This window comes from Sebastes fasciatus, chromosome 14 (assembly GCF_043250625.1).
Source record: "Sebastes fasciatus isolate fSebFas1 chromosome 14, fSebFas1.pri, whole genome shotgun sequence".
Classification (NCBI taxonomy): domain Eukaryota; kingdom Metazoa; phylum Chordata; class Actinopteri; order Perciformes; family Sebastidae; genus Sebastes; species Sebastes fasciatus.
In genome coordinates, this window is record NC_133808.1 from 30,435,232 (window position 1) to 30,447,428 (window position 12,197).

Sequence of the window (12,197 nt, forward strand, 5' to 3'; positions counted from 1 at the left end):
TGTACAGTGCCAGATCAGATTGTGACCACAAAGAGGAATAAAAGGTGTTTAAATTGGGAGAGAAGGGGGAGAATTGTGACGTCGAGCGTAAACCAGGAGAGGACAATGAAAAGTATGAAAGTATGTACGTAAACAACGTAACTTAAGCATGGATAACATGTCACAAACAAAATAACTCACTGATCGACTCTTATAATCGCAAAAACATTCATGAATATTAAAAACACAGGGAGGATGAGGTTGAGAAGTTTATGGGAAGTGAAGGAGATGAAAAAGGAGGAAAGGAAGGGAGTAAAGCAGAGAGTGACGGGAAGAGGAAAGAGAAAAGGATGGAGAAGGAGAACAAGTGAGCGAGAAGGGAGAAAAGATGACGCAAATTTCCTCTCCTTCCTCTTTTTCATCCTTCCTTCTTTCCTTCCTTTCCTTTCCTTTTAAAGCAAGGGAGGGAATGAAGAAGGATGGAAGTGAGGAAGGATAACGGGAAGTGTTTGCCGCTCCTACAAACAATTGACCTGTGTGAGCTTTTGGTGTTTTTTGGCTCACAGAGAGAGAGAGAGAGAGGCCGGGGCTCAGAGTGCTGACGCGAGGCTTAGCTGGTGTTGAGCCGCTGTGGGCGGCGCTTCACACTGTCGGGGGGAGGATAGGAGGGATGGGGAGGCAGGATGAGGTGGTGGGGGGGCGGGAGGGTCTGCCCTCTGACATGACCCTGTCAAATGAGACGGGAAGCAACACGTAGGCCTGCCAAAAAGCTCAGGTGAAGGTAAGACTCTGATTTCATCACTATTTTTTCATACTGTGTGCACTTTACTAGATTATACTGTTGTTCATCTTTTATTGTTTACACCAGATGAATTAATAATAGCAACACAGTGTGTGTGACATAAAAAAAACAATCTCTAACAGAAGCTGGTTCACCTTGTTTAGTGTCGCTACCACACACATTCAGGTATTCTAGAAATTCACCTGGACAATGTGCTCTGAGCAGCCATTCAGTGGGTCTAAATGACCATCACCTTTCACCGCATACACAGAACAGAGGCTCTCATTATTCACCTCACACACAGCCACACCGAGGAAAACAAAACCAACAGTAAATCATTAAAAATATACAGAAATTATCAGAAATTTGTACAACGTTTTATGAATTTAAAGTGAGAGACAACAAAGAGCATTCACAAAAAATTATATATATATATATAAAAGAGCACAAATATTATTTAATGTAACTTCTTTATAATTAAAACTATTTTCAAGGACTCACATCAGGCTTATCTAAGATATTTAAGTTATTTTAAGTATTTCTTTAAAATAAAAAAAAACAGTAAATACAGTAAAACTGAAAAAATATATCCACAAATGCATATTTTTAAAGGATTGTTTCATAATTTTACTGTTATTTTCTTCTATAATGCTTTCATTTGAATTCAGATATATTGTGCCAATTTCATAGTATTTTTTCTTATCTTTATTTTAATTTTCTTCTATATAGTTTTCATTTTAATTCTGATATATTGGACATATTTTTTGAGTATTTTTCATATTTTAAGGGTAATTTTCTTTTATACAGCCTTTATTTTAATTCAGATATATTGTACATATTTGTTGTAGTATTTTTTCCATATTTTCATTGTAATTTTTTTCTATACAGCTTTCATTTAAATTCAGATATATTGTGCATATTTTTATAGTATTTTTTCATATTTTTATCTTAATTTTCTTCTATTCTTTATTTAAGTTTCTTGATTTTTGTACGTACTTTTCATTTTGTTTCATTTTCTCTTACTATGTTTATATCTTACTTTGTTTATGTTATGCACCAATACACATAAGCAAATTCCTTGTACGTGAAACCTATAATAATAATACACCAGTTTTAGTTTAACCTTACAAACCAATCAGGAAGCAGGTACATACAGCAGTGTCGTACAGTGTGTACTGTACTACTGTAACAGGTGTGACATCAGAGGTTATTCACAGAGACACTGAGCGTGTACTGTGTAGTACTGACACACACACACACACACAGTAAATGAAAGTCTGCTAGTGTTAACCTGCTTTACACATGTTGAATGGACTTTCATTCAGTGCTGCACTGCCCTCAAGTGTTCATAGTACTGTAGTGTTTATGACTAGAAAGGTTTTACAGTATATGACGGTATCTGTATGAACTGTAGTATTAAGTCTAATAAAAGGATGCTTTGTTCAATATAAAATAAACAGATTTTTGCTTATCATTATTACTCTGTTTGTATAAAATCTAAAAATATATGTAAATGTTTCTGTATTGTGGTACACTGTATGGTAGTACTAGTAATAGTAGCAGCAAGGTTGGTGATTTTAATATTAATAAACTGCAGGTAGTATTGATAGTAGTATGGTAGTAATTGTCGTTACATTAGGCGCAGTAATAGCTGTAGTTTACATTAATATTTGAGGTTGTAGCATCATCAATATCTACGGCATTGACATTGACATTTGTGTAGATTTGTGGTAGTAGTATCAGTATTGTCAGTAGCAGTAATCGTGAAGCAGTAATGCTCTCTGTTTTGATTGACTGTTCCCAGGTTATGAGTCTATCAAGAGAAAAGAAGTTCTGCTGAGAGAGAATGAACATTTGTAATCGGTGAGTAAACAACCATCATCATCTCCGTCTACCTCTAGAAGCTATTTGTAGAATTTAAATTTTAAATTACTTAATTTCTTAAAAATGAGCTCAGTCTGTTCGTATTCAGTTAATTTAGACTTTTGTATAACCCAGGAGTCAGCAACCTGCAGCTCCGGCTTTTTAAAAATCTAAATGAATAACTGTTTTTTGTTTCGTAATACGCTGCTCTATTTCCCCTCTAAAATAACACGTAAAACGTATGACTTTATTATTGTAATATTACGACTTTTTTTCTCTTCAAGTTATGACTTTATTCTCGAAATCTCAGATTTTTTTTTTTCCTCAATGTGGCCCTAATACTCCGTCATAATACGCTGCTCTATTTCACCTCTAAAATAACACATAAAACGTATGACTTTATTATCGTAATATTACGATTCTTTTGTCATAAAATTACAACTTTCTTCTCGTTATATTACAACTTTTTTTCTCGTAAAGTTATGATTTTTTTCTCATAATAATACGACTTTTGCCGTAAATTTATGACTTTATTCTCGTAATTTTACGACTTTTTTTTCCGTAAATTTATGACTTTATTCTCAAAATCTCAGATTATTTTTTTTTTCCTCAATGTGGCCCTAATACTCCGCACTGCAAAAGCACAGGACACAACCTCTTCTACATCCATGGTCTGTGTTCTATTGGACTCATTTTGGATCCTTGACATGAAAAAGCAAAAAAGTTTAATAAATAAGTAAGTAAGTAAGTAAATAGTTATAATAGTATGCATATTGATCATATTTTTAATGTTCAACACAGGACATTTCGGTAGAGATATTAAATATGACAATAGAATATAAATAATGTAGTTTTACTTTAGTGCAGCTCTTTGTAGGCCGACGTTTAACTGGCGTCATTATGGTTGTCCATAATGGCGGCGACCTAGCTCTGCTGCTGGGCGCTGGCGTTGCGATGGAACCTTCTTTAAAGGGGAACAGACTTCAACATAACACCTGCCTACTTTCACGTCTTCTCTCAACACCATGAAAAGTAAAAGTATATTGTAGATATATAGCCTAGTATTAGTATTTGGGTCACAGGCTGCCTTTAAATTGAATTAGTCAGGTTATATTTTCGACATGTAACGCTAAACGTATGAGATTCGTGAAATCGCGGGAGCGCGTTTGCTTTTCAACTGACATTCAAAATGGTTAGCTAACGCTAGCTTAAATATGTGACGGACTTTTCATTGCTTTTTCATTTTAACACCATATTTAGATACTAAAACAGTGGAGTAGATGACAAAAAGTGAGACAAGATGTAAAAATAGCCTAACCTACTTTAACAGGGGTGTTAAAATGGTGAACTCATCGTCACCTGCATGCAACAGGTTGTTCCAGATAAACCTTTCCGTCAGTTTACGGTGTCGACCTCCTTGTTACTCAAGGAGTTGTTACTCTACCTAACTATGAGATATCCTGACAATATATAACCCGTCTTCCACCGCCGAAACATCCACCTTTAACTCTCCCACCTGCGAAGATATTAGCCTGAACCAGCCGGAGAAAACCAGCCACCTGTACCGGTATGTTCCTGTGTAACAAACATTCCGGTTACAACTTCTGCCTGATCAAACCTTATCTTCCTAGTCCCGATAAAACTCTGTAAAATAATCTATATTTTTCCAAATATAATAATTCAACTTTTCTATTATATTTTTTGTAAATTTTGAAATTAATTTAAAAATTGTTGGAAGTTTATTTCCCATAGTTTCCACTACTTGGTGTTCTAAAACCTAAGGAAAACTGTTGTCTTGTTATATTTCTTAATTTTTCTAGGCCTTTAAAAGAAATACTATCTGCCTGTTTTGTTTATTTTTCTATTTTATTTAATGCTTTATTGTGACCTACAGTATTCTTTATTATGTGCATTCCTTACAGGAAATAATTCAAACTACACCCCAGCTCCACAAATCTCCTTAAATAACATGTCCTCTGTGTCCTCAAAGCTTCAGTAATTTTATTAAGTAAATTTACTTAGCCTAAGTGTTGTACTGAAGTAAAATGTAAATTTATTTGTACTGTAGGCTATAAAATTGTATGCAAATTTATACTTTTACTGTGCTTCACTGCAAATATTTGACTCTAAACATTTATTTTACACATTTTATTACTTTACTTATAAAATCTGCATATAAAATATCATGCATTATTCTTATATTATTATTTTATTAAATAAATTTACTTAGCCTAAGTGTTGTTCTGAAGTAAAATATTGATTTACTTGTACTGTAGGCTATTTAGTTTTATGCAAATTTATGCAAACATTTAACTCTAAAAAATCTATTGTACACATGTAATTACTGAACTTGTTAAATCTCTGTATAAAATAGCATGCATTGTTATTATTTTATTTGTAATGGAGTATTTTTACATCGTGTTATTGCAACAAACTGAGTACTTCTTCCAGGTCTAGATAGTCCTGACTAAATGTTCTCCAGCTGTTGTGTGTGAGAACATCTGCATGCTGTTGATGATGATTATCTTTTTATTTATTCATCAGTGAGGATATTATTCAGATTGAACTCATTGTTTTTTAACAGCTTATAAAAAGAGATTATTTTTTTTGTGTTTTCATATTTAAAAAATAAATAAATAATAATAATAATAATAATAATAATAATAATAATGATAATAATAATAATAATAATAATAATAATAATAATAATAATAATAATAATAATAATAATAATAATAAATAGTCGTAAATAAAAACTAAAATATTTATATTAAATATGAAATATTTTTTATAATTTTCTATAATTAACATATAAAGACATATACACATCCACATGTCTCAATACACATTTAAATATAGACAGACACAGCTACAGTATACATTGCACTAGTAAGCATAAAAGACAGGCTCATCGACAGTTACAGTAAAAGAGGGGTTTTCACATGACATAACATCAGTATCCTCTGTATGCATGTGTTGGCATGTACACAACATGTAAATGTGCGTGTCCATATGTACCATCTGGACCACAGAGCACAGTGTCAGACGCCTCTTGTCCTCACTATTGTTGGAGTCACCATCAGCACATTTCCAGCTTGTATAAACACAATAAGAGCAAGGGTCACCCTCAGGTCACACTCACCGTCGGGTGGCTTTCACACACAGGCTCTATGGCAACGCCGTGGACACACAAGGATTCATCGCCGTTTAAAACCACATAGAAAACGTAAAAACAGTCATTTTTGCTCAGATGTCAAAGTGTGGAAGCTTGACTGGTGAGTTGTTGATTTGTTGCTATGAGGGCAGTTTGAGCGGTGATGTTCAGTCCTTCATGGAGGCAGTGGTCATGTGAGAGTTGTTGTTTATGAAAGACTGATTATTTTGTGGTATAGTCTTCTTGAAGCTGAAATTTTGTGCATTTAGAGTAGTTTTTTTATCTTAACTTTAAGTGTCAGAGCCTGCAGCTATTTGTCTCACATGCAAAGCAACAGATTCCACTTTCCAGATTCAATTATTCAATTATTCAATAAGAATTCATAGTGATTGTTGATTCTCTCCTTCCTTTTCTGCATGTTTTATCGTTTTATTGCATGCCGATATCACTTATAAACTGTTTCCACGCAGAGAGGGAGGTCGCTGTGCAGAGATGGCTATGGTATGCCTGACAGACTTTGAGGAGTATGCTAAGGCGCATCTCTCAAAGGCCACCTGGGATTATTACGCAGCCGGAGCAGACGAATGCTGCACCAGAGACGACAATCTACTGGCTTACAAAAGGTACGGTTTAATAAACAAAGTTTACCCAGACATTCAAGGTCACCACAAATACACAATTTAAGCAGTGTTTATGTGCTGAATAACATAAAGATTCACCATCGGGGGTTGACATAATTTATGTTAAGATCATTTTAATAGTAAGACTGAAGATCATATGACGACACCGTCTGTAAAAAGGACCATAAATTAAAGCTTCTGTGGACTTTAGACTGCTGTAACTGATTTGTGTTTATGCATTACAGTATGTGTGAATTGGACAAAGATTAACTTCGTGGTTCTCTTTGTGCATTCCTGTCAGCTTTCCTAACGTCTCCATAAAGAAAGACTGATGGACTGCTTCTCCTGATGGTTCTGTACATCTCTGTTTTGGCTACAACAAGCCGGTTACCAAGGAGGATTTGTTGATTTGTTGCTGATGCTTTGGGGGGTCAAGTCAGACGTGTTCCCCCTGCAGGAATAAAGGTGTCTTGGAAAGATGATCTCAAGTCGTAGCTTTGGGAAAACAGAATCCCAGAAAAGAAATATGATTTGTCATCTCAAGATACTGGATTTTGCAGTTGGTTTGGTTGTTGTCAATAACTTATGCAATGTAAGCAGGCAACAGGCAATGCAGAGGAACAGAAACATATTTTTTCTCTTCCGTTGCCGGTCAATGTGTGTTGCCTCTGTCAGATTAAAGCTGAACAAATCTATTTTAAATGTAATGTAATGTCAGATTCCACCACTTTATCATCCATTAAAGTGGCAGTAGGCAGTATATTTTTGGCATCATTGGGCAAAAATCCCATAATAACCTTTCAGCATATTGTAATTCAAATGTTCTGGAAGAAATATAGTCATCACAGTAACAGAATATTGATTCATATTTGATCAGCGCTGCCTAGTTTCACCGTTTGGTCGGAGTTCACGGTTGATTGACAGCCAGCTCAGAGTCGGCAAGGCTCCAGATCAGCTCTGACTGCTTGTTTTCCTCCAGTCTGTGAAATCTTGCAGATGCCTTTAGGAGCACCGGAGTACACCGAGGAACATGCGATTTTTCAGATTACCTGCTCATGCTCTACTGTCAGGATAGAGTTTATAAAAACAACTTTTTTTTTAATCATATTTGCTCCATTTCTACCCACTGAAGCTTTAAATGTCAGTCTGGTAAACGACGCATTAATGGACAATGAATAAAACTGTATTGTGTTATTGACACTTTCCCCCATAAAGACATTTTTTTTAAAGATAAATGTGCACACTCTGCATATCTATGCATTAATATCTCTACGTCGACTGGATTAAAATGGAGGCTCAGCCTTTTATTTACCTGTTGCCATGGTGAATGGAAGTATCAGAGCTCCATTGATGATGGCTTTTTATATTCAGGTTCAACATACACAGAGTTAGCCCCGATTTATCCTGAACCCCCATCCGTGTTAGATTCGGCGTTATTATTTACATGTTCGTCTGTTCTTTCCCCGTCAGGATCCGTCTGAGGCCTCGTATCCTGCGAGACGTGTCGGTGAGCGACACTCGGACCACCGTGCAGGGGACAGAAATCAGCTTTCCTGTCGGTATCGCACCGACTGCCTTTCACTGCCTGGCCTGGCATGAAGGAGAGATGGCCACAGCTCGGGGTGAGGACACAAAGTCTCATAATAACCCTCATAACACCCTCTCTAATCAGAGGAGATCATAAGAGAGTCTGGGGCGCCCATAAATCAGCTTACTGTGACACTGAGCTGAACATATAAATTCAGTCTTTAATTCCCACGCTGATAACTTCTCAACTTCCTCCTCCCAGGCACCGAGGCTCTCAACACCTGCTACATCACCAGCACGTACTCCACCTGCTCAGTGGAGGAGATCGTGGCGGCGGCGCCGAATGGTTACCGCTGGTTCCAGCTGTACGTGTACCGGGACCGGAAGCTGTCCGAGCAGATCGTGCACCGCGTGGAGGCGCTCGGCTACAAGGCCCTGGTCCTCACCGTCGACGTCCCCTACACCGGGAAGCGCCGCAACGACATCCGCAACCAGTTCAAGCTGCCGCCGCACCTCAAGGTCAAGAACTTTGATGGAGTGTTCCAGGTAACTGAAGACATAGCAGACAACATAAAACAAGACAAAATAAAGTATTTGTATATCAAGCTGACACTAATGACTGTTTTCACCACGTGCACTATCAGCAGGAGGCTGCCGCCGCAGAGGAGTATGGGATACCGGCCAACACCTTGGACCCCTCCATCAGCTGGAAGGACGTGTACTGGCTGCAGTCCATCACCCGCCTGCCTGTCATCATCAAGGGGATCCTGACCAAGGAGGACGCCGAGCTGGCCGTGGAGCACGGCGTCCAGGGCATCATCGTGTCAAACCACGGAGGCAGACAGCTGGACGGAGGCCCGGCTACGGTACTACGTTACTTCTTCTTTAGTTTTATTAAAGATCGTTATGTTTCTCATGTCATGTTCATAGACGTTCATACCCACGTCAGATAGCAACAGCAATGACACAGCCCGGTTATAGGATTTTAAGAAGTAGTATAAGAAGTAGTAGTAGTAGTAAATACAGAAGTGAGCAGCCAAAGCAGTAGTAGTAGTAGTAGTGGTGGTGATGTGGTTTTATTAGAGTAGTGGTAGTAGCAGTAGAACAAGAAGTTGTGGTTTTATGTTTCTTGTTGTCATTGAAACAGAGTCACTGTGCAGAGGGAAGTAGTTCAGCACATGACCGCCTCGTAAAAAAGTAGTTTTTAAATATTTTTTTACAAGATATAAAGTGTTAATTACAGAGTTTTAGATGTGCTCCTATGTGGATTTTGATACCTTTGGACGAGGGCTGTCTCAATATCAGATTTTCACAACACGATTATTTGTGGCCAAAAGGCTTCACGATAATGATATTATTGCGATATCTACAGCAATTTGAGATAAAATAATAACAATGTGATCAGTTAAAATCCTCTTTGAATTTGCTTATTGTGCGTTTTGTCTCTTTTTTTAGAAAACGCTCAAAATACGAGTGTAGGGAGGTGGAGAAAGAGTCTCTAACCATAACTGTTACTATATATAAACTTATCTAAGAGGCGCTGCATTGTTTACACCAGTAGTTCCCAACCTGTTTTGCTTGAATGATGTCTTTGCATGCGGGAGACCAAATAGTTCTCAGTGATAGTGTTGTTTTTGAAAGGCTAATCGCCAACAAATATGAATTGAAGCAGTATATTTTGTTAGATAATAAATAAATAACAATAAATATTGACTTTTAGACTTTAAAACGCCCTTAAAATATGGACATTTCCTGCGTTTCTCTGTTTCATATCATATTAAACTGAATATCTTTTGGGTTTTAGACAAACAACAAAGACATTTAAAGACATCATTTTGGACTTTGGAGAAACTGGGATGGACGTTTTTCCACTTTGTTTTATAGACCAAATGATTAATCGATTACTCTGCTAGACAGTTGGAAACACATCCTATGCTAACATCTTCTCCACCTCTGCGTCTAACAGATTGACGCGCTGTCGGAGATCGTGGACACGGTGCAGGGCAGGATCGAGATCTATCTGGACGGAGGCATCAGGACAGGAAGTGACGTGTTGAAGGCGCTGGCCTTGGGAGCCAAGTGTGTTTTCATTGGTCGTCCAGCAGTGTGGGGCCTCGCATACAAGGTACAAAGAGCAACGGATTCAGATTTCAGATTGATGGTGTTTCTTTTCATTGAAATATTATTACTGACCACTATCTGGCTCTCTTGACATATTTCCCCACCACATACATACATATAATTGATCAAATGTGACATTAATTAATATTTCTGTTTTAATTTACTTCTTTATTTATTTATCTTTGTATTAATTCCCTTATTTATTTACTCTTCTGTTTAATTTTACCATTTTATTTATTTATGTATTTATTTTTATTATTTTTTAAATGTATTTATTTATTTTTTATTTATCTATTTTATTTTATTGACAGCCCCCTCATTTGCAAAATGAGGCAGAAATGCATAAAGAAATGGGTAAAATGCAAATGGAAAATTGTGCATAAATAAATAAATGCATAAATACTAAAATAAATACATACATTTAAAAAGAAATATAAAATTAATAAAAAACAAATACAAAAAGAAAGAAAGAAAAAAGAAATGCAAAAGAAATAAAATAATAAAAAAATTATAAAAATTAATAAATACTTAAATAAATAAAGGGAAAATTAAACAGAAAAATTAATAAATGAAGGAATTACTACAAATATAAATTTGAAAGAAGCTAAATATCAATTTATGTCACATTTTATAAATGAATTAATATCTACATATGTTTTTAATATAATTTTTTGCTAAATTTAATGCCATATTTATTTCTTTATTGAGTAATTTATTTATTCATTTATTTTTTTATTTTTGCCGGTTCCATCCTCCATAGGGATAAGCCTCATACAGAATATTTAGGTCCAAGTGAAATTAAAGTTTCTCAGTTGGAAAGAATGAACACGTCTAAACTAAAGCAGATGTGTACCGATGTTGATTTTATAGATAGATTATAGGATTACAGAGTGTATATTTTATAGTAACTGGGTCTTGTTTTATCTTTCAGGGAGAGGAAGGAGTGAGGGAAGTGCTGCAAATCTTAAACGATGAGTTCCGTCTGTCCATGGTTTTATCAGGTGAGTGCTATTATAATTTGTGCCAAAATAAATGCAGCAACATCCTGTCTGTTCTAAAACAGCTGACGTGTTTATATTCATCTGATCCAGGTTGCAGGAACGTGGCAGAAATCAACAGGAACCTGATTCAGTTATCTAAACTCTAACAGACCAACAGAGGGCGGCACTGAGGAGGACTGAACCAAACCAGCAGTGTTGAACTATAAAGAGACTAAGAAATATGTTCAACTCAGAACTCATGACTTTATCATGACTTGGAAACACGAGACAGTGTCTTGGGAATGTTGAGGGTCAGCGGCAGATTTATCAAGTGAATAAAGAAAGTGTGTTTTTTAGCTTTTGGAGTGGAGAGGATGGAGGAACTTTTCATGAAACCAACAAACTTGTTTCAGTTTTATTGTTTGAGATGCTGACGGTGATTGTGGTTGAATAAACGCCTGCTGAAGTGATGAAGATCTGTTGCTCTTCTCTGGGTCTATTATAAGCAGACGATAACGGACGGAGTCGTATAAGAAGTCTGTCTTTTGGTTTTTGTTTCCCAACTTTATACACAAGACTTTACCTTTACAACCATTCTTTTTTAATGCAGGGGAGATTCTATGGACGGAAACGGCCAAAATAAAAAATGACTCGATAAAAAAAAAAAAATGACTCGATAAATAAATAAATGTCATTAAATGCAGCAAAAATAAAATTCAAAATAAATCTAGCTATTAATTAATTGATAAAATGTGACAGACATTGATATTTCAGTTTAAACTTTATTTATTTATCTTTTTAATAAATTCCCATATTTACTCTTCTGTTTAGTTTTCCCTTTTATTTATTTATGCATTTATTTATTTAATTATTTCTGCAGGAGTTTTCCTTTGCATTTCACCACTTATTTATTTCTCCAAAACTTATTTATTTTTATACATTTTTAAATTTATTTATTTATTTTGCATTTATGTTTTATTTATTTATTTTTGCATTTATTATTTATTTATTTTTGAATTCATATTTTATTTACTTACAGCAAAAGACATAAAAAAAATACCATAAAATATAAGAAAGAATGACAATTTTAGACAATACATTTAATTCCTCCTCCTTTAATTGGGTTTTCTTATAAGCAATCAAAGACCTGCCGGTGCACCTGTATATACTCA

At 35.6% G+C, this 12,197-nt stretch overlaps 1 protein-coding gene across 3 annotated transcripts; it reads left to right on the forward strand.

Annotated features, from left to right (window-relative positions):
• The first annotated feature begins 689 nt into the window (after positions 1 to 689).
• Positions 690 to 11,499, forward strand: hao2 (hydroxyacid oxidase 2 (long chain)). Of its 3 annotated transcripts, XM_074657816.1 has the most exons (9): positions 690 to 760; positions 2,565 to 2,623; positions 6,248 to 6,400; positions 7,868 to 8,019; positions 8,187 to 8,470; positions 8,569 to 8,790; positions 9,891 to 10,049; positions 10,977 to 11,046; positions 11,137 to 11,499. In XM_074657816.1, the coding sequence occupies exons 2-9, from the start codon at positions 2,607 to 2,609 to the stop codon at positions 11,190 to 11,192; spliced, it is 1,113 nt and encodes a 370-aa protein (XP_074513917.1). In that variant the 5' UTR covers positions 690 to 760; positions 2,565 to 2,606; the 3' UTR covers positions 11,193 to 11,499. The 3 variants fall into 3 exon arrangements, with proteins under 3 accessions (XP_074513917.1, XP_074513918.1, XP_074513919.1); XM_074657817.1 differs by lacking the exons at positions 690 to 760; positions 2,565 to 2,623 and adding an exon at positions 5,742 to 5,898; XM_074657818.1 differs by lacking the exons at positions 690 to 760; positions 2,565 to 2,623 and adding an exon at positions 7,394 to 7,462 and having other exon boundaries at positions 6,361 to 6,400.
• The last annotated feature ends 698 nt before the right edge of the window (positions 11,500 to 12,197 follow it).

Excerpts from the sequence above, each read along its gene's own strand:
- hao2 (XM_074657816.1), top strand. Across the intron at positions 8,020-8,186 it reads AGAGATGGCCACAGCTCGGG|GCACCGAGGCTCTCAACACC; the intron begins GTGAGGACACAA and ends TCCTCCTCCCAG. Across the intron at positions 8,471-8,568 it reads ACTTTGATGGAGTGTTCCAG|CAGGAGGCTGCCGCCGCAGA; the intron begins GTAACTGAAGAC and ends GTGCACTATCAG.